The sequence below is a fragment of the Diceros bicornis genome, chromosome 16 (assembly GCF_020826845.1).
Source record: "Diceros bicornis minor isolate mBicDic1 chromosome 16, mDicBic1.mat.cur, whole genome shotgun sequence".
In the NCBI taxonomy this organism is placed as follows: Eukaryota; Metazoa; Chordata; class Mammalia; order Perissodactyla; family Rhinocerotidae; genus Diceros; species Diceros bicornis.
In genome coordinates, this window is record NC_080755.1 from 67310566 (window position 1) to 67331844 (window position 21279).

Sequence of the window (21279 nt, forward strand, 5' to 3'; positions counted from 1 at the left end):
TACACACATAGTTTAGAAAAGTCACTATATATACATGGCTGTAGCTTATACCAAGTAACAAAACAAACCCAGAAGATGGGGAAATATCTGATTTCCCGACTTACCAGATATTAATACTCAGAATGTCCAGTTTTCCACAAAAAATTATGAAGCATGCAAAGAAACAAAGTGTGGCCCATTCGCAGAAGAAATTAACAAAAACTGTCTCTGAGGAAGCCCAGTCATTGGACTTACTAGACAAAGACTAAATCAGCTGACTTAAGTATGCTCAAGGAGCTAAAGCAAACAGTGGAAAAATTGCTAAAAGATATCAGGAGAATTGATGTGTTAATAGTAAAGGTATAGAAATCATTTAAAAAAAAAAAGAAGCAAAAAGAAATACTGGAGCTGAAAAATACAATAAGTGAAAAACTTACTAGAGAGTTTCAATAGGAGATTTGAGCAGCAGAAGAAAGAATCAGTTACCTTGAACCTAGGTCACTTGAAATTATTCAGTTTGAGGAACAGAAAGAAGAATGAAGAAAAATAAAAAGATCCTAACAAGCTTGTGGGGCAGCATCAAGTGTACTAATGTACACATAATGGGAATCCTAGGAGGAGAGGAGAGAGAGGGCAGAGAGAATATTTGGAGGAATAATGGCCATTAACGTCCCAAATTCGATGAAAGACATGAATCTACACATTCAGGAAATTAAGTGAGCTCCTAGAAGGACAAATGCAAAGAGATCCACACTGAGACGCACTGTAATCCAACGCTTGAAACCCAAGCACCAAGAGAGCATTCTGAGAGCAGCAGGAGAAAAGCGACTCATCACATCCAGGGAACATTCAGTCAGAAACCTTGTGGGTTAGGAGGAAGTGGGGTGACGTTTTTAAAATGGTAAATGAAAAAAACTGTCAACCAAGAATTCTCTATCTAGAAAACTGTCATTCAAAAATGAAAGAGAAATTAATACATTCTCAGATAAATTTAGAATTGAAAACAGGGACTCAAGCAAATACACATACACCAATGTTCATTGCAGCACTATTTACAATTGCCAGAAGGTGATAACAACCCAAGTGTCCCTCAGTGGATGAATGGATAAACAGATTATGGTATATTCATACATTTGAATATTATTCAACTGTAAAAATTAATGAAATAGTGATACAAGATACAGCATGGATGAACTCTGAAAATATTATGCAGCGTGAGAGAAGCCAGACACAGAAGGTCGTATATTTTATGATTTCATTTCTCTGGAATATGCAGAATAAATTAATAGAGATAGAATACAGATTGTGGTTGCTATGATCTGGGGAAGTAGAGAATGGGGAGAACTGCTTAATGGGTATGAGGTTTCCTTTTGTGGTGATGAAAATGTTTTGGAACTTGATTAGAGTTGGTTGCACAATATTGTGAGTGTACCTAATGCCCCTGAATTATTCACTTTAAAAAGGCTGATTTTATGTTATGTCAGTTTCACCTAAAAATAGTATAAAATGTGAGGAAGACATACTAATATTAATGTCTTTTACACCTGTGTGATATTTGAAATACTTTAAAATAATACTTTTGTATTATTAAATATTTAAAGTATTTTTAAATACTTTAAAAATAATTTCATTAGGTTTATTTTAAATACAAATGGAAATTTACCTTTTATTAAAAAATTGGTCATAATTGCTGGTGATTTAAGAAATGGACGTTTTACATGTAGATGATAATGATAGCTATTTTTTGACTTCTTTGTGTCAGATAACATTCATAATATTCATTTATGTAACTATCATACAAGGTAGGTTGGTATTATTATCTTCAATTTACAGATGAGAAACCTGAGGCTCCTGCTAAATAATTTGCCCTAAATCACTGTAGTTTTTGGTAGAGTTTGTATGTGAACCTGGACCATTCTGCCAATCCAGTGTTCTTTCAACTGTGGTGCATTGCTTCGTGACTGGTTATTCTAATGCAAATGATTGATAAGTAAAATCTAGAATATAAACAGTGCATGTTTATGCTTATTATTGAGCATAGTTTAAAATTTTTCTTTTTCTTTTTTTTTTTTTAAGATTTTATTTATTTATTTATTTTCCCCCCAAAGCCCCAGTAGATTGTTGTATGTTATAGCTGCACATCCTTCTAGTTGCTGTATGTGGGCCGCAGCCTCAGCATGGCCGGAGAAGCGGTGTGTCGGTGCGCACCCGGGATCCGAACCCAGGCCACTAGCAGTGGAGCGCGTGCACTTAACTGCTAAGCCACAGGGCCGGCCCCTAAAATTTATTTTCTTATCAAGAATATTTGCTGCTCATCTCCTTAATTTCCAGTATTTCACAGTTATCTATTCTTTGAATGGCATTGGTGGCTACTTACTTATGTGATTTACTGTGGTTTGTTGTATCATATTTACAGCATTTGAACTTTTTATATTTGGAGTTCTCAAGCACGTTCTTGTAGAAATACACTGGAAACGTTCTTTGTTGTTATTTTTTTCTTTTGAAAAGGAAAGCCACTTCCACTTTTAAATATGCTAATATCTTGAAGGCGCTGCGTTTGGAAGCAGAGAATATTTTAACAGCATATGATCTCAGTCAACACTGGAGGATTTTTAGTTAGCTCTTTGTTTTATTGCCTCATAAGTTGCTCTTCTTGTGTGGGAATTTTCCATACCCATTGCTGCTACTTGCCTTTCTTTCTCCTTGTTTTTGACTGCTTTTATTAGTTATTACTGTGTTCTAATGGATGGCATCTGAGGTAGGGTCAAGGAGGAGAAGATAAAATAGATTTTCCTGGCTTGTTGGCAGCTTTTGCAAAAATTCCTGGTGAACAGGAGTTTGAATTGTGTGGCCATTCTACTTTCAGATTCTTGGAATCAATGCCACTTTTTTTCCTATTGCTAGGGAGGGCTGTGTAAATTGTATATCTTGATTGTAATCATCTGGTTGGCTAGTTCACAGTTCAGTTCTACAAATATTTACTGAGTACCCACTGTGTGTAGGCACCATGATAACCTTATGAGATTCACACGTAAGTCGTGAACGATGCTTTTTAAAGAGCTTATGCAGTATTCTAGCAGGTAGGATAAATTCAGAGGTTTTTGTTTATCTGTTTTTGTTTTAATCAGCCACCACATCTCAGCAGGGCTAAGTCATATCGACCACTGTTAGTGTATATTCCAAATTTAAACCTAAAGGTAACGTGAAATTTTATATTTAGAAATGGAACTTGAATTAATTCTGTGCTATTGTTCCTTCATACAGCTTGTGATGATTGTTTTCCAGTATATCTTAGCTATTTCTTTTAATACTTCTGGCATTTTGTTGTTTAACAAGTATTCAAACATATGAGAGAAGCGTATCTGTCGTCTTTGAACCTTATGTAAATTGCTTGTGTGTATGTGTGTGTGAATGTGAGAGAGAATATTTACATATTTACATATTTCTTGTGTTCCAGTTTCCTTGCCAAAAAGGAACCATATCTATGTAGAGTAGAAAAAAAGACAATGTTCTTTATTCCTATGTATTTTAGCATCTTTGATTCATATTATGAACACTGTGTTGTCGCACACTTGTTAAAATGGTTATTCTGGTTTTTGTACATTTAAAAAAGTTTTTGAAACGTCTCAATGAAATTTTGTCATCTTTCAGTGAAATTTACTCCATTTGTGAGTAATAATTATTCCTTGAAAAATGAAGAGATTTTTAAATCCCTCTTTAGTGCCTTTTACATGTTGTCTGTGCATTATGTCCACTTTCACAGGGAAATCATAAAATGTGATTGTAATTACTATATTTTCTACTTGGCAAGAAGGATTTCATTTTGTGACAGTCATATCTTAAGGTAGTTTTTTTTTTCTTTTTTTTTTTAATAGTATACTCAAGTGTTAGCTGAATTTTCCCAGCAGAAATTGCTTAGGAGCTGATACACTTGGAAGTAATCATAGTTGATTGCTGCGATCTAATAGTTAAAGAAACATTGATGACGTTCCTTATTCTATTTATGTAGTATTTTCTCTTGTTTGTCCACTTTTGTGACAGTGTAGATAAAGTAGAATAATGGATATTTGGAAATCATTTATGTATATTTTATTTTCTATAGTCAAAATAGTTCTTTGATCAACATGCTCAGCTTTTCACATATTCATCTCATATAGTCCCCTTTCTTGAAGTAGACTTAAGTCATCTTTCTTGTCTGTGGTCTAAGCAGCATTTTAAAATAATCCATTTCAATATTCACTCATGAATATTCAACATACATTATTGCATTTTTTGCAGTGCTATACTATTTATCGATCTATTACTGTATGTCAGGTAGAAACACTTTAGATTCATTATCTCATTTGTTTAGTTCTCTGTGGCTGTGCCAAGGTGTACATGTATACTCAAGGACCATATAATGTATACTCAGGACTAGATATATGTGTATATATATATATATGTATGTATGGAGGAGTAGATGTATATACTCATTACCCATATAACCAGTATTTTTCTTAGGTCACCCTAAGAGGATCTGTATGAATTCATTTCTTCATGATATTCATACATTTAACACTTTTTATTACATTGTTTGGAGATGAGGGCCTGAAACACATGAAACATAGGTTTAAAAATACTTACTGGCTAGCACAAAGTATCTTCTTACACATAAAAGAGTTGTGTGTATGTATGTGTGTCTGGTGGTATTCTGTACTTCCCTTTGGTAACTGGTATTACTCTGGTGATTACCTTTAATTATTGGACTCTGAGCTCTGTGCTCAGACTGCTGTTTCTCCCAGGCCAAGTAGAGTGATTGGCCCATGGTAGGCACTCAGTAAATGGAGTGATTAAGTAAATGAGGAGTTTGCAGATCAAATATGAAAAGTTTTAAGCTCGAGATGTGTTGTTAGAGAGGTACCCAGTAAGGTAGCCCCATTTTGTACTCCAGGGTGCCCACACGTACCCTTCTGCTAACATCCTTGTCCTCATTGGATATAACATATTTTTTAACTTGCCAATTTGATTGGTGAAAAACACTCTCATTGTGTTTTGCTTGCTACTTACCTTTCAACAGTTCATTGTTTGTTTTTGATCTTTTATAAAAGTTTATTTACCTTTTGTTTCCATGTCCATTTTTACCTTATAATTTCTCTACTAGAGAAATTTATCACATGTAGCAAATAATTTTATCTTGTTTGGCTAATTTTGTAATAATTTTTTTAGGTGTAGATAAATTGATAATTTTTTTGTATGTAGATCTTCTGATCTTTTCCTTTGTGATTTTTACTTGAATCTTAAAAGGTCCGTTCAATCCCAATGTAAGTGAGTATTTTAATTTCCTTACAGTATTTCTGTGTTTTAATTTTTTGTAGTTGAAGTTTTACTCCATTTGCAATTTTACATTTAAGGTATGTATTAAATGTAGAAGAGCTGTCCCTTTTCTTTTTTTAAAATTTTTTTTAATTTTTTTATTTTTGTGAGGAAGGTCAGCCCTGAGCTAACATCCATGCCAATCCTCCTTTTTTTTGCTGAGGAAGACTGGCCCTGAGCTAACATCCGTGCCAATCTTCCTCTACTTTATGTGGGACGCCGCCACAGCATGACCTGACAAGCGGTGTGTCGGTGCACACCCAGGATCTGAACCCGGGCCGCCAGCAGTGGAGCGTGTGCACTTAACCGCTAAGCCACGGGGCTGGCCCCCCCTTTTCTTCCCCCCGCCCCTCCCCAATGGTCAATTAGTTACTTTAAAACCAGTTATTAAAGTTATTAAAGTTCTTTTCTCAGACCTGTGAAGAATATGTTAGATTTGTTTGAACCTTTTCCTCTGCTTTCTGTTCTGCCCCACTGATTCATCTAAATTTGTATGCCAATTCCATACCAATTTTAAATAATGTTCCTTTATAGTACATTCTAGTATCTTGGGAAACCTCTCCCTCCCTCTCTCCCTCCCTCCAGCAGTTATTTTTCATTTTTTTCTTGTGTTCTCTGAGAAACATGAAACTGAGACACTATAAATATACGATTATTGGGAAATTTTACTTTGGCTCACGAATTAGACCAGTGACATTGAAACCTTAATAACAGCCTCACAACTGTGTTGCAGTCTCCATGTGTTCATTTCTTCATTCTTTCCAAGGATTGATATCAATCTCCATATTTAGGAGTATTTGAGAAGTAAGCCACTATCAGGTAGGTTACTGGAAATTTAGAGGAAATAAGAGATGAGGGACAATTTTGAACTGTGTTCGGCTCATACTCTCTCTCAATACAACCGTACAGACTCTCTTAGGACATTGGGTTTTTGTACATTTATAGGTTCATGAGAGAGGGAGACGGCCTTTTTATACATCTTCTAATTTTAGTGATTGAGAGTCTTAGAACTTGTTAATTACAAATCATTCATATTAACAATATTTTGTATTTTAACCTTTGGTAGATATTTAAGAAGTCTATGTAACTACAGAAAACAAAGATTAGAAATTTCCTTTATGTAAAGAGCAGAGGACTTAACCAAGACTTTGAAGTGTGTCCTCTCTAGTAATACCATGTAATTTTCTTTTGTATCTGTTAGTTGATAAAATATTTAACATTTGAGATACTTATTAAATTTTTCAAACCATTGTAATTTTCTACAAAATCTTTATTTGGCGAATGCAGGGAATTGATATTGATACTTATTTCAGTGTTTAGTTCTGCATATTGCTTTAGGCAAAAGATGTGTGCATTGGTGGGCTATAAAGTCTGTATGGATAGCCTCTTTTAGCAGCTTCTGGACTCTTTATTGGTAATTACACAGATGGTATGGACTATTTTCGCTACTAAGATAATTTTAGAGGGGAAGTGGTTGGCTGACATAATTTGTCCAGTGAATAACATTCAGTGTTTTATCTTTAAATGTTTCTTGTCACGATGTAATATTTCATTATTCTTTCTAAAGCTATAAAGTTCTTTTTTTACTGATAGAGTAAGAAAAAGAATTGACTATGTTTAATTTGAGCATTTTAGTTTTTTTTTGGTATTGCTAAAGAATGTTTTTAAAAACTACTTTGGTTATTGCTAGTGAATGTGTAAGGGTAAAATTGGTTATTTTCAGCAAGATGCTTTGTAACCCTTCCCCCCAGACTGTAGTATTTCCCTTTTTTCTTATTTCCTAGGCTGTAATTTATACAGTTCATTTGTCAATGTGTTGACTCCACTCTGCCTTACTTAATCTCACTAGAATGCCAGTTCTGTGAGGATTGGCCTTTGCTCGTTTTGTTGCCACTTTTATCCCGGGTGCGTATTGGGGAAGGGGTCCATGTACCCTAAGTAAATCCTTCTGTACGTCCTCAGCAGAGATCAAGGGCAGGCCTGTGCCCCTGCCCAAACCTCCCAGTCTCGCAGCCTGAGCACGGTCTTGGCCATTGTGCCTCAGGACTAGCCTCACACGACCTTCGTCCTTGTTCATGTCACTGAACTTGGAAATCCTCAGACTTTAAAGTCATGCTTCATCTTCTGCATTTTAGTTACCTTGAGCTTTTGTGCATCTTCATCCTCATCCTTGCCCTTTTGTCACTGGCCGCCTGGCATCTGTGTTCCTTCATCACCTAAACCTTTCTTTCAAACGTTCCTTCTTGCTTCATTGAAACATTCTTCTTCTCGGAGGTTCCTGCTTCCTCTGCAGCCCTCTCAACTGGCTGTTGTTTTTCTCCCATGGCTTTGAGACCACTTGACCTGGAGTTAGCGTCCCTTCCTGTCTTTCTAGCTTACTGCCTTTTATACCTGACTCCAACTATTTTTCAACCTCCAGTTCATCAATCCCATACCTTTACAGTATTCCTTGCCCCTTTGATGTTCTAGCTGATGAAGTCCAATTTATCAGTTTTTTCTTTCATGATTGTGCTTTTGGTGTCCTAGCTAAGAACTCTTTGCCTACCTCAAGTTTACATAGATTTTATGCTGTGTTTTCCTTTGTTTCCTTTTCTAGAAGTTTTTTAGTTTTACGATTTGTGTTACGTATATCGATTTTGAGTCAGTTTTGTATTGGTACAAAATATGGGTGTAAGTGTGGATAGCCAGTTGTTTCTAGGACTGTTTTTTGAAAAAGCGATCCTTTTCCTACCGCATTGCTGTATGCTTTTGTCAAAAATCAGTTGTCTTTCATGTATGGACTTACTTCTGGACTCTCTTTACTGCATTGATCTGTTTGTCTAGCTTTATGCTAATACCATGCTCTTTTGATTACTGTTGCTTTATAATAATCCTTGAGGTCAGTTAGTGTCTGCCCTCCAACTTTGTTTATTTTCAGCATTGTTTTGGCTGGTCTGGGTTCTTTGTATTTCCATACGAGTTTTAGAATCAGCTTGTCAATTTCTATAAAAGAGCCTGCTGGGATTTTGTTGGGATTGCATTGAATCTATACATAAATTTGGGGGAGAATTGACATCTTAATATTAAGTCTTCTGACCCGTGAATGAGATATATGTCTCCTTTTATTTAGGTGTTGTAAAATTTCTCTCAGCAATATTGTGTTTTTTCAGAGTATAGGTTTCTCTTTTAGTATATTGTGTAATGTATTAATATAATTAATATATTAATTTACTTACTTCCCAACTACCCACTTTGCTTCATAATCTGTTTTAAGTTAGACTTCTAGCTCCTCACCCACGTAAGTGTTGAGAGAGTTGGGTGAGAGAGTGCTAGTCTTATCCAAATAACAAAGACAAGCCAAAAGCCTGCTGACGTAGAGGGTAGTTGTCTGCCCAGGAAGCAGTACCTATTAATCTGATGTTGATCTTCTAGAGTGCTTCTTATATGTGATCAAGTCCTTTTCTTAAAAGTTGCTTAATTATCTTCTATTCTTATCACCCTGTGTGTGTTTTGTTGGGAAATAAGTAATTCATACATTTTCATCTTTATTTGATAATGTCTTTGTCTAGTTAGATGTGGATTATATGGTTATATCCTCTTTAATCCATTATGACATTGACCCATTTTAACTGATTAGGAATAGAATGGTTATAAATTCCTTCTTTTTAAAAATGGGTTAAGTTTGGATATGTATTTGTGAAGAACAAACTAAATGTTATAAATGTATATTTCGCTTATGCTTTGAACCTGTCACAGGATCTGAAATTTAGTGGACACTCAGATGTTTGAATGTTTGTAGCACTTCAAGCACGTTCGTTGTTTAGAGGCATGTATAAAATACTGCTGATGCTTACATAGAGTTGCTCAAGGCTTCATAAGGTTCTATTTGCTGTGTAAGTAAGGAGGTCTGGGAACGGGGGGGTTTCAGTCCAAAGGAACAGCAAGTGCAGAGAACTTAAAAGAGTAAGCAAGGTGTTATGTAGCTGAAGGATCAGGTGCTAGATTCAGAGAGAGCAGGGACAACGGGAAGTGGAGCAGCAGAGAAAGCCAGAAGGTTCGTTTGAGATCACTTGTGAAGAATGTGCATGTTAATAGTGAACATTTGAATTATCTTCTAAGTAATTGTCAAATAATGGAGATTAGTGGGTGGGGATAAACATAATCCTTAGTTTTTTCAACTAGTAATTTGGAATTCATATTGAATTAGGGAAATGATAATAATGGAGACCATTTAATATATTCTTTTTATACAGGCAAAAGATAGTGAATAGCATTGGGATTGGTGGCCAGGGTAGGTGTTTAAGAAGCTTTGGAGTAAGAATACATAGTTCTTTGAGTTACTTTTTGATCTTTCTTCAGAGGAGCCCATAAAACTTGATTCATGAAACAAGTTAGATGAATGCTTTCCTTCTGTGAGAAAGAAACACGTAAGCTGTTAGACTTTTGAAGCATAGTGGCAAGGGACATTTATTGCTGGAAGAAGGATTTAATGGAAAGGTTAAATTGCAATAGTTTAGAGAGAGGAAAGGACTTTTGTTAACTAACTTGGTAATATACACTTTTAATATACACTTGTAACTATTTCATCAAAAAGGAAAAGGCCAGTAATGTATGACTTCCTGAGTGTGTACTTGATGGTAGCTTGAATAGGATATTTTCAAGAAAAACTGTCATTAGGTTTAAATACTGGCATATACATTGAAGTATCTTTGTTACTATATTTAGACCTTGCTTCTATCAAGTGTCACTCTGAAATTATTAAATTTTAAATGCCCATTTCATAAACACTTTGTGTTGTTTATGGCTCTGTTGGTTTGTGAGAGCAGATGTGTGTTTTATATGTGCTGTGACTTTTAAAATTTAGAGATTTTCTGTTATTAACAGTCTCTCCCAACTCTGATGTTAGTATGTTGCTAGGATCAGCTGTCAAGTCGGTTCACAAAGGGTGGTCAGAAATGAAACCATTAGTGTAGACATGGCTGTTCAGGTTAGGCAGCTCAGGGTCATGGTGCTGGGCTGTCGCTGGGGGACAGTTGTGTGGGGAGCAGTAGCTTTCCTCCGTCTTTGTTGTCCAGTGCACTAACTGTTCTTTGGGAAAGAGAACAGAAAAGAAGTCAATGAGTTCATGTGACAAAGGCTGTAAAGGAAGTTCAAGCAGTCCCCAGAGCACAAGATTAGAATTATTAGAGAATCAAGAGCTGTTGAATAACTTGACCAGTTCTTCAAAATTTAGAAATATATACTCTGAGCAGATACGAGAGGTAGATTATTATATTGATTTGACACTATACTGTGGTTAGCCTTCTCATATTTTGTTCATATTGTAATATTTTTAACATTTCAGAACTTTAGGCACTGCATTTTACCATCAACTGTTTTCCTTAAACATGTAATTGCAAGGAAGTTCCATAGAAATGAATAGTGATCACTATATAATGCCTAAAATTAAAGGCTATTAAATATAAATTGTGTCTGTTATCATGTGACAGAATAATAAATCTCTCTCAGAAATGTAAGATCTTGATTAAGGAGTCTAAAAAAGGATGTTTTCTATGTCTCAAGATATTTTAAAATTATTTACTACATTTGCTACATCTTATACCCGAAACTATTTCTCTTCCTCTCCTTTTTTTAAATTTATTTATTTATTTATTTATTTTGTGAGGAAGATCGGCCCTGAGCTAACATCTGCCAGTCCGCCTCCCTTTTTGCTGAGGAAGACTGGCCCTGGGCTAACATCCATGCCCATCTTCCTCCACTTTATATGGGACGCCGCCACAGCATGGCTTGACAAGCTGTGCATCGGTGTGTGCCCGGGATCCGAACTGGCGAACCCTGGGCCGCCGCAGCGGAGCGTGCGCACTTAACCGCTTGTGCCACTGGCCCAGCCCCGTCTTCCTCTCCTTTTTAAATGTGTCTTGTACAGAGAATGTGAAAAAGCGGACGGAAGGAGAGTGGATTGGATATTAGGAGAGAAATAAAATTAAATGATAAGACAGGAGTTCTGTTGAGTGATAACTTAGCGAGTATGAGATCAGTGAGTTGTTTTTACTGCCTGGTGCTTAGCTATAAAAATCATAATAGTGGAAGTTCAGATATGAAGGTTGAAGTGACCAAGTGAAAAATAGCTAAAATAGACATTCTTTTGTGTATTTTCTAGCTATTAATAGACATAGACTTATTCATTATGAAGATATCTTAAGATATGCTTCACACATAATTCTAAAGAACGTTGCTATTTTATAATATGAATAAAAAGTAGCTCCAGCCCTTATACATTTATTGTATAATTGAGGAACACAGAAAAATATAACGTAATATTTACAAAACTTTTTGATATCCTCAAAACAAATCTTTAGGTACTGGTGTGGAATTATTGAAACTCAGCTGCTTTAAGAGGTACTTAGGAAATAAGATTTTATAATAAATTGAATGTGGTCTAAAAGTCAATGTAATGACTGGTAATGTTAGTTTTTGATAATGTAATGTGAATTTATCACTTGTTCTATTAGCTTTCAGAATAAACTGAATGTAAAAGAAGTGGACCTTTTCCCATGTTAAAACAGTAGTTACAAAAATGTGAAAATAGACCCATAAGGCTGTTGCTAGTCCTAAAAAGGAGACAGACAGAGGGAGGGAGACCACTGAGACAGGGAGTGGGGAGGAGGAGGGAGAGAAACAGAGACGGAAAAGGGAGGGAAGGAGGGGCCAGAGACACAGGGAGAGAAAATAAGACTAAGTCTTGTTACTTCTGTAGGGTGATGTCTCAAATTATCTATATAACATTTCGTCTGCTGTATATGATATTAACATTATATTATGTAGATATTATATATTAAATTTTATAGATGAATATTCTACACTAGATATTATATAGATAATTTAAGAATTTATACAATATATCATGTAGAAGAATCACTTTTTGTAATAAAGCTTTAGACCTTAGTTTTCAGTCCTGACCTGTGTCTGTAAAGCTACTAGTGGAGGATGATTTTGTATATAATTTCACTTATTTCTTTTTTTCTGTCAGTCATATGCCATTCAGTGCCATTCACAATATTAATGAAAGAATTTTGCATCTCCATGCTTGTCAGTTTCAGTCATCAAATTATTTTATTTAGTGATATTTCTAATCATCATTAATTTGACTCAGACCTGAAATAATGGCAGATATGGGAAGAACTTTACAAATGGAATCCTCTTTCACATTCCCACACATTTTTTACTGGAGAATAGTTAATTGTTGTATTTGGGAGTTGACGGAGAGAAGTTAATTTTTAGTGTCTATGTCTATCTGAAATAAATTTATTTTGAAAATATAAGTATAGATAAATTTCTAAAGTGGTTTTTTTCCCCAAAAGTTATTTCTAAAGTATTATTTATCAATTGAAAGTTTAACTCTGGTATACTGTTGTTTCCTTGAGTTGATTTTACTTCTTCTTTTTTTCAAGGTAAAGTGCAAGTTAAGAGTTCAGACATACAAGTTGGAGACCTCATCATAGTGGAAAAGGTTGATGCATTTTTAATATATTTTAGACATGTATATGCCAGTGTTTAACGTTTAGCCTGATTGCAAGTAACTTGTGAATCTTAAGGAAATTGTTCGAGACATTTATTTTAAATCTTAACATCTTTTATAAGATTTTATATATGTGAAGAAAAAATCTAGATTTTTGTGTAGTCTCTTTTGCTAAAGTACATTTCAATGTGTTTAGGTAAAGTCATATTTTGTCTAAAGTAAGACATGTTAACTCCTAAATGTTGCATTATCAGAATTATTTCATTTGACCAAGAAGTTATATTAGTTAGAACCTATTTATAATAGAATATATGGAAAGAGGATAATGTGGGTTTTAATGTTAGGTGGATCTGGGTTTAAACTCCTGGTTCTTGAGCTTCAGACTCAGGAGAAGCATCTCTTTGACAGGTACCTGGAAATTGGTAGGCTAGAACCATTCAGAGTCAAGGTTAGATTATACCTGTATGCATGCAGGATGAAGAAAGAAATTCTAAAGATTGTCTCCCGGCTTAACAAGGAAACTTGAGAAGTATCTAGATTTTTAGACAAATATATCAATTTAAATATTATTACTTGAGGAACATATCAAGTAGGTTAACTAGAACAAGAGACTTTTGGAAGCTGAAGGTTACGTTTTATGGGTCATAGCAGCAATCTCTAAAGTCCAGGTGTTGAAAGAGGTTCCTTGGACAGAAGCAGGACACGATTAAGATGGACACGCTTGTGAGCCCACCACTACTTGCCCAAGGCTAGCTTTAGGAAGAAAGGAATGTCTGCTGTTTTTAAAGCTGGATTGAAAGACAGTTTCTTTATCCTGTTTTTCTGAGATAATGCAATTTAATAAGCATTAGTAAGTATTTTAAGCAAGTTAGGTAAGTGTTACAATGTATGTTTTATCACCCAGAACAAAACTACAAACATGCAAAGAGATACACTCTGAGATGCTATAAATAAACTAAGTGGAATCCTAAAAAGTGTTCAGGTAACACACAAGAAGGCAAGAAATTAGAAACTAAAGAATGAATACCAGAGAAAACCAACAGAAAACAAATAATAAAGTGGAGACTTGTACTCTAATGTATCAATAACTACCTGTATTGTAAACAGTCTAAATACACCAATGAAGAGACAAGCAGAGTGGATAAATGAGACCCAGCTATATGCTGTTTATAAGAAATTCAAATCCAATGACACAGGTAGGATGAAAATAACAGAATGGAAAAAGATATACCACATTAAATTAATCAAAAGTAGGAGGGGCTGTATTAATAAATCAAAAGTAGGAGGGGCTGTATTAATGAAGTATAAGTTCAGAGTGAAGAAAATTACTGGAGACAAAGAGGGACGTTACATAACGATAATAGGATTCATCCATCAGGAAGACGTAATAATCCTGAATTTGTACTCACCAGATAACAGAGCCGCAAAATACGTGAATCAAAAACTGTTGGAGCTGAAAAAAAGAAATAGACAAATTCACAGTTATAGCTGAGTACTTCAACACCACTCTCTCAGCATCAGACAGAAGTACTAGACAGAAAATCAACAGTGATGTAGAAGATCTTCACCAAATCAATCAGCAGAATCTGACATACGTAGGCCGCTCTCCCTAACAATAGGAGAGGACACATTTACTTCATGTCCATAGAACATTCACCACGATAAACCATATCCATAAAACAAACCTCAAAAAGTTGAAAAGAATTTGAAATTACAGAGTGTGTTCTTTCACCATAGTAGAATCTAATTAGAAATCAATAATAGAAAGACAACAGGAAAACTCTAAAACATGTGAAAAGTAAACAGTGCACTTTAAATTAGTTTATGGGATTAGTAATGAGTTTCAGGGAAACAAAAAATAGGTATAACTGCATGAAAATGAAAATAAAACAAAGTATGTGGAATTCATGTCAGGCAGTGCTGAGAGGGAATTTTATATCACGGAATACCTACATTAGAAAGAAGTAAAGGTCTTGAATCAGTAATCTAAATTCCTAGCTCAGGAAGCTAGAGACAGAAGAGCAAAATTAAACCAATGCAAGCAGAAGGAAGGAAATAAAGATAAGAGCAGAGGTCAGTGAAATTGAAAATAGGAAGACAAGATAGAAAATCACTGAAATTACAAGCTAGTTCTTCTAAATAAATTAATAAAATTGATATACCTCTAGCAAGACTGCTAACAATAGGAAGAGTGATGATGCAAATCACCAATATCAGTAATGGAGTATAGGTCATCACTCTACATGCTGCAGCCGTTAAAGAAGAGTTACCGAACACTACAAACAACTTTATACTCCAGATACATCAACTAGATGAAATGGACCAATTCTTCTGAAACCACAACCTCTCAAAAATGAATCAAAATAAAATACATAATAGGAATAGTCCTATAGTCAGTAAAGAAATTGAATTAGTAATTTAAAAGTTCTAAGAAGGGGGCCGGCCCTGGGGCTTAGCGGTTAAGTGTGTGCGCTCCGCTACTGGCAGCCTGGGTTCGGATCCCAGGCGCGCAGCGATGCACCGCTTGTCTGGCCATGCTGAGGTGGCGTCCCACATACAGCGACTAGAAGGATGTGCAACTTTGACGTACAACTACCTACTGGGGCCTCGGGGAGAAAAAGGGGAGAAAAAGGAGGAGGATTGGCAATAGATGTTAGCTCAGGGCTGGTCTTCCTCAGCAAAAAGAGGAGGATTGGCATGGATGTTAGTTCAGGGCTGATCTTCCTCACCAAAACAAAGCTCCAAGAAGGAAATATCCAGGTCCAGATATTTTCGTTGAAGAATTCCTCGAAACCTTTAAAGAAGATTTAGCATCATTTTTACACAGTAGTTTCCAGAAAACAGTTGAGGATGGAACACGACCCAGCTCATTTTAGGAGTTTAGTATTATTCTTATACCAACGCCAGAAAAAGACAGTCCAGCAAAAGAAAACTGCAGATATTCCTTATGAATATAGATACAAAAATCCTTAAGAAACTGTTTGCCAGTTGATATCAGCAATATAGAAAGAGAATTATACATTATGACCAAGTAGAGGTTATTCCAGGTATGTAAGGTTGGCTTAGCCTTCTAAAATCAACCAACATAATCTGCCCTGTTAACAGACTAAATAAAAATCATATGATTATATCAGTTGACGCAAGAAAAGCATTTGATTAAATCCAATGCCCGTTCATGATAAAAAACTCTCAACAGGTTGGATTAGAGGGCAATTACCTTACCTTGTTAAAAAACCATCTATAAAAAACCTACAGCTAACATCGTACTCAACGGTGACAGTCTAAGTGCCTCTCCTTTCAGAGGCAAGGATGTTTGCTCTTACGCTTAGTCAGCTGGCATTTCTAGGCACTGAATAACGCAAGTAAAGGAAATAAAAGGAATTCAAATTGGAAAGGAAAAAATAGAAGTGTCCCTATTTGCAGATGACATAATTATGTATGTAGAAAATCCCAAGGGATCTATAAAAAAATCTCCTGACACTAATGAGTGGGTTCAGCAAGGCAGCAAATTATAAGATCAACACTCTAGCATCAAACCTATCCATATACTAACAAGGCATGTGTGGCAACTGAAATTAAAAATGCTGTACTCTTACAGTCACTCTTGTGACACAAAATCTTAGATATGCTGAAAGTAACAGTGTGTTCATGAAAGTAAGCAAAGGTCTAAGTAAATAGACACATGATGGTCTTGGATTGGAACATTCCACAATTTTCTCTAAATTGATGTATATAGGTTTAATACAATTTTTATCAAAATCTCAGCAAGGTGGTTTTTTTGTGTGTGTTTCCTTTTTTTTTTTATCTCATAATAGTTTATAACATTGCGAACCTTTAGTTATGCATTATTCTCTGTCAGTCACTGTATAAATGCGTCCCTTCACCCCTTGTTCCCACCGTCCAAGGGTGGTGGTTTTTTTTTAAGATGTACAGCTTGATTTTATTTTTATTTTTTTTATTGAGGTCATAATAGTTTATAACGTTGTGAAATTTCAGTTGTACATTATTATTTGTTAGTCACCATGTAAACGCGCCCCTTCACTCCTTGTGCCCACCCGCCAACCCCCTTCCCCCTGGTAACCAATAAACTGTTCTCTTTGTCTGTAATCTTCCACATATGAGTGAAATCATACAGTGTTGGTCTTTCTGTGTCTGGCTTATTTTGCTTAACATAATACCCTCAGGGTCCATCCATGTTGTTGTGAGTGGGACAATTTTGTCTTTTTTTATGGCTGAGTAGTATTCCATTGTATATATATACCACATCTTCTTTATCCAGTCATCTGTTGATGGGCACTTGGGTTGCTTCCACTTCTTGGTTATAGTGAATAATGCTGCAATGAACATAGGGGTGCATAAGTCTGTTTGAATTGTTAGTTTCAAGTTCTTTGGATAAATACCCAGTAGTAGGATAGCTGGGTCATATAGTATTTCTATTTTTAATTTTTTGAGAAATCTTCATACTGTTTTCCATAGTGGCTGGACCAATTTGCATTCCCACCAGCAGCCTTTTCTCCACAACCTCTCCAACATTTGTGATTTTTTGTCTTGGTGCTTATAGCCATTCTAACAGGTATAAGGTGATATCTTGGTGTAGTTTTGATTTGCATTTCCCTGATGATTAGTGATGTTGAACATCTTTTCATGTGCCTATTGGCCATCTGTATATTTTCTTTGGAAAAATATTCATATCCTCTGCCCATTTTTTGATTGGGTTGTTTGTTTGTTTGTTGTTCAGTGTGTGAGTTCTTTATATATTATGGAGATTAACCCCTTGTCGGATATATGATTTGCAAATATTTTCTCCCAGTTCATGTGTTTTCTTTTCGTTTTGTTCCTGGTTTCCTTTGCCTTGCAGAAGCTCTTTCGTCTGATGAAGTCCCTATTTTTTCTTTTCTTTCCCTTGTCTGAGTAGACATGGTATTCGAAAAGATCCCTCTAAGACTGATGTCAAAGAGTGTACTGCCTATATTTTCTTCTAGGAGTTTTACGGTTTCAGGGCTTATCATCAAGTCTTTGATCCATTTTGAGTTAATTTTTGTGTATGGCAAAAGATAATCGTCAACTTGCATTTTTTTGCATGTTGCTGTCCAGTTTTCACAACACCATTTGTTGAAGGAACTTTCCTTTTTCCATTGTATGTTCTTAGCTCCTTTGTCAAAGATTAGCTGTTCGTAGATGTGTGGTTTTATTTGTAGGCTTTCAATTCTGTTTCATTGATTTGTGTACCTGTTTTTGTATAGTGCCATGCTGTTTGGATTCTTACAGCTTTGTAGTATATTTTGAAGTCAGGGATTGTGATGCCTCCAGCGTTGTTCTTTTTTCTCAGGATTGCTTTAGCTATTCGGCATCTTTTGTTGTCCCATGTGAATTTTAGGATTCTTTTTTCTATTTCTGTGAAGAATGTCACTGGGATTCTGATTGGGATTGCATTGAATCTGTAGATTGCTTTACATAGTATGGACATTTTAACTATGTTTATTCTTCTAATCCATGTACGTGGGATATCTTTCCATTTCTTTATGTCGTCATCAATTTCTTTCAATAATGTCTTATAGTTTTCATTGTATGGGTTTTTCACCTCCCTGGTTAAATTTATTCCTAGATGTTTTATTCTTTTTGTTGTGATTATAAGTGGGATTGTATTCTTGACTTCTCTTTTTGTTAGTTTGTCATTAGAGTATAGAAATGCAACTGATTTTTGTAAGTTGATTTTGTACTCTGCAACTTTGCTGTAGTTGTTGATTATTTCTGAAAGTATTCTGATTGATTCTTTAAGGTTTTCTATGTATAAAATCATGTCATCTGCAAACAGCAAGAGTTTCACTTCTCTATTGCCTATTTGGATTCCTTTTATTTCTTTTCCTTGCCTAATTGCTCTCGCCAAAACCTCCAGTACTATGTTGAATAAGAGTGGCAAGAGTGGGCAGCCTTGTCTTTTTCCTGTTCTCAGAGGGATGGCGTTCAGTTTTTCCCCATTGAGAGTGATGTTGGCTGTGGATTTGTCATATATGGCCTTTATTATGTTACAGTGCTTTCCTTCTATACTCCTTTTAGTGAGAGTTTTTATCATAAATGGGTGTTGGATCTTGTCCGATGATTTCTATGAGTCTATTGAGATGATCATGTGGTTTTTATTCCTCATTTTGTTAATGTGGTGTATCACATTGATTGATTTGCGGATGTTGAACCATCCCTGTATCCGTGGTATAAATCCCACTTGGTCATGGTGTATGATCTTTTTAATGTATTGCTGCATTCAGTTTGCCAATATTTTGTTGTGGTTTTTTGCATTTATATTCATCAGTGATATTGGCCTGTAATTTTCCTTCTTTGTGTTGTCCGTGTCTGGCTTTGGTCTTCCTCAGTTTTTTGGAATAGTTTGAGAAGGATAGGTATTAAATCTTTGAATGTTTGGTAAAATTCTCCAGAGAAGCCCTCTGGTCCTTGACTTTTATTTTTTGGAAGGTTTTTGATTACTATTTCAATCTCTTTACTCGTGATTGGTCTATTCAGATTCTCTATTTCTTCTTGATTCAGTTTTAGGAGATTGTATGAGTCTTGAGAATTTATCCATTTCTTGTAGATTGTCCCGTTTGTTGGCTTATAGTTTTTCATAGTATTCTCTTATAATCCTTTCTATTTCTGTGGTGTCCGTTATAATTTCTCCTCTTTCATTTCTTAATTTTATTCATTTGAGCCTTCTCTCTTTTTTTCTTAGTGAGTGTAGCTAAGGGTTTGTCAGTTTGTTTATCTTCTCAAAGAACTAGCTCTTAGTTTCATTGATCCTGTTTTTTTTTTTTTTTGGTTCCAATTTCATTTATTTCTGCTCTAATTTCATTTATTTCTGCTCTAATTTTTGTTATTTCCCTCCTTCTGCTGAATTTGGGCTTTGTTTATTCTTCTTTTTCTAATTCTCTTAGGTGTGGTGTAAGATGGCTTATTTGAAATTTTTCTTGTTAAGGTGGGCCGGTGTTGCTATGAATTTCCCTCTTTGGACCACTTTTGCTGCATCCCATAAGAGTTCGTATGGTGTATTTTCATTTTCATTTGTCTCCAGATATTATTTATTTTCTCCTTTAATTTCTTCAGTGATCCATTGGTTGTTCAGTAGCATGTTGTTTAGTCTCCACATCTTTGTCACTTTCCCAGCTTTTTTTTTGCAGTTGATTTCTAGTTTCATAGCATTATGGTCGAAAAAGATGCTTGATATGGTTTCAGTCGTCTTAAATTTATTGAGGCTTGCTTTGTTTCCCAACATATGGTCCATCCTTGAGAATATTCCATGTACACTTGAGAAGAATGTATATTCTGCTGTTTTTTGGATGGAGTGTTCTATATATGTCTATTAAGTCCATCTGGTCTAGTTTTTCGTTTAAATCCACTATTTCCTTATTGACTTTCTGACTGGGTCATCTATGCATTGATGTAAGTGGGGTGTTAAGGTCTCCTACTATTATTATGTTATTGTTAATATCTCCTTTTAGGTTTGTTAATACTTGCTTTATGTACTTTTGTGCTCCTGTGTTGGGTGCATATATATTTATAAGTGTTATGTCTTCTTGGTGGAGTGTCCCTTTTATCATTATATACTGCCCCTCTTTGTCTCTCATTGCCTGTTTTATCTTTAAGTTTACTTTGTTTGATGTAAGTATGACAACACCTGCTTGCTTTTGTTTGCCATTAGCTTGGAGTATCATCTTCCCTCCTTTCACTCTGAGCCTGTGTTTGTCTTTAGTGCTGAGATGTGCTTTCTGGAGACAGCATATTGTTGGGTCTTGTTTTTTAACTTATCCCACAACTCTGTGTCTTTTTATTGGGGAATTCAATCCATTTAAATGCAGAGTGATTATTGATATATGAGGGCTTAATGCTGCCTTTTTGTTGCTCTTTTTCCTGTTCTTCTGCATTTCCTTTGTTTCTCGTCCTGTGTATTTCAGATTGCCAATTAAGTTTGGTAGTTCTCTATGATGGTTTCCTTAGTTTTCTGTTTATTTATCATTTGTGTCTCTGTTCTGATTATTTGTTTAGTGGTTACTATGAGGTTTGTATAAAACAGTCTCATAGATGAGATAGTCCATTTTCTGATAGCCTTGTATTTTCTTAGGCTAAGCTGATTCCTTTCCTCTTCCCTTTCTCAGTTATTTTGTCACAACTTATTCCATCTTGTGTCGTGAGTTTGTGGTTAAAATGATGAGATTATATTTATTTTTGGTGTTTTCCTTCCCTTTATCTTTAATGTTATAATTAAGTGTTAGATAACCTGTTCTGATGGAAAGCTGCAATTTTCTGATTTTTACTAGCTATTTATCTCCTTGCTCAAGACTTTCTAAACCTTTTTTTTTTTCAGGTATGAGGGCCATCTTGAACATTTCTTCTGAGGGGTGGGTCTTGTGGTGATTTAACTCCCTCAGCTTTTGTTTATCTGGGAAATTTTTTATTTCTCTATG

General features: G+C 35.3%; 1 protein-coding gene across 9 annotated transcripts in view; it reads left to right on the plus strand.

Annotated features, from left to right (window-relative positions):
• The window catches only part of ATP9B (ATPase phospholipid transporting 9B (putative)), a 279064-nt gene that overhangs the window by 56648 nt on the left and 201137 nt on the right, over positions 1 to 21279 (plus strand). For all 9 annotated transcript variants that reach the window (XM_058557340.1, XM_058557341.1, XM_058557346.1 and 6 more), the window contains one exon: positions 12762 to 12820. In XM_058557340.1, coding sequence (XP_058413323.1) covers positions 12762 to 12820 — 59 coding nt within the window. The remainder of the gene's footprint in view (positions 1 to 12761; positions 12821 to 21279) is intronic.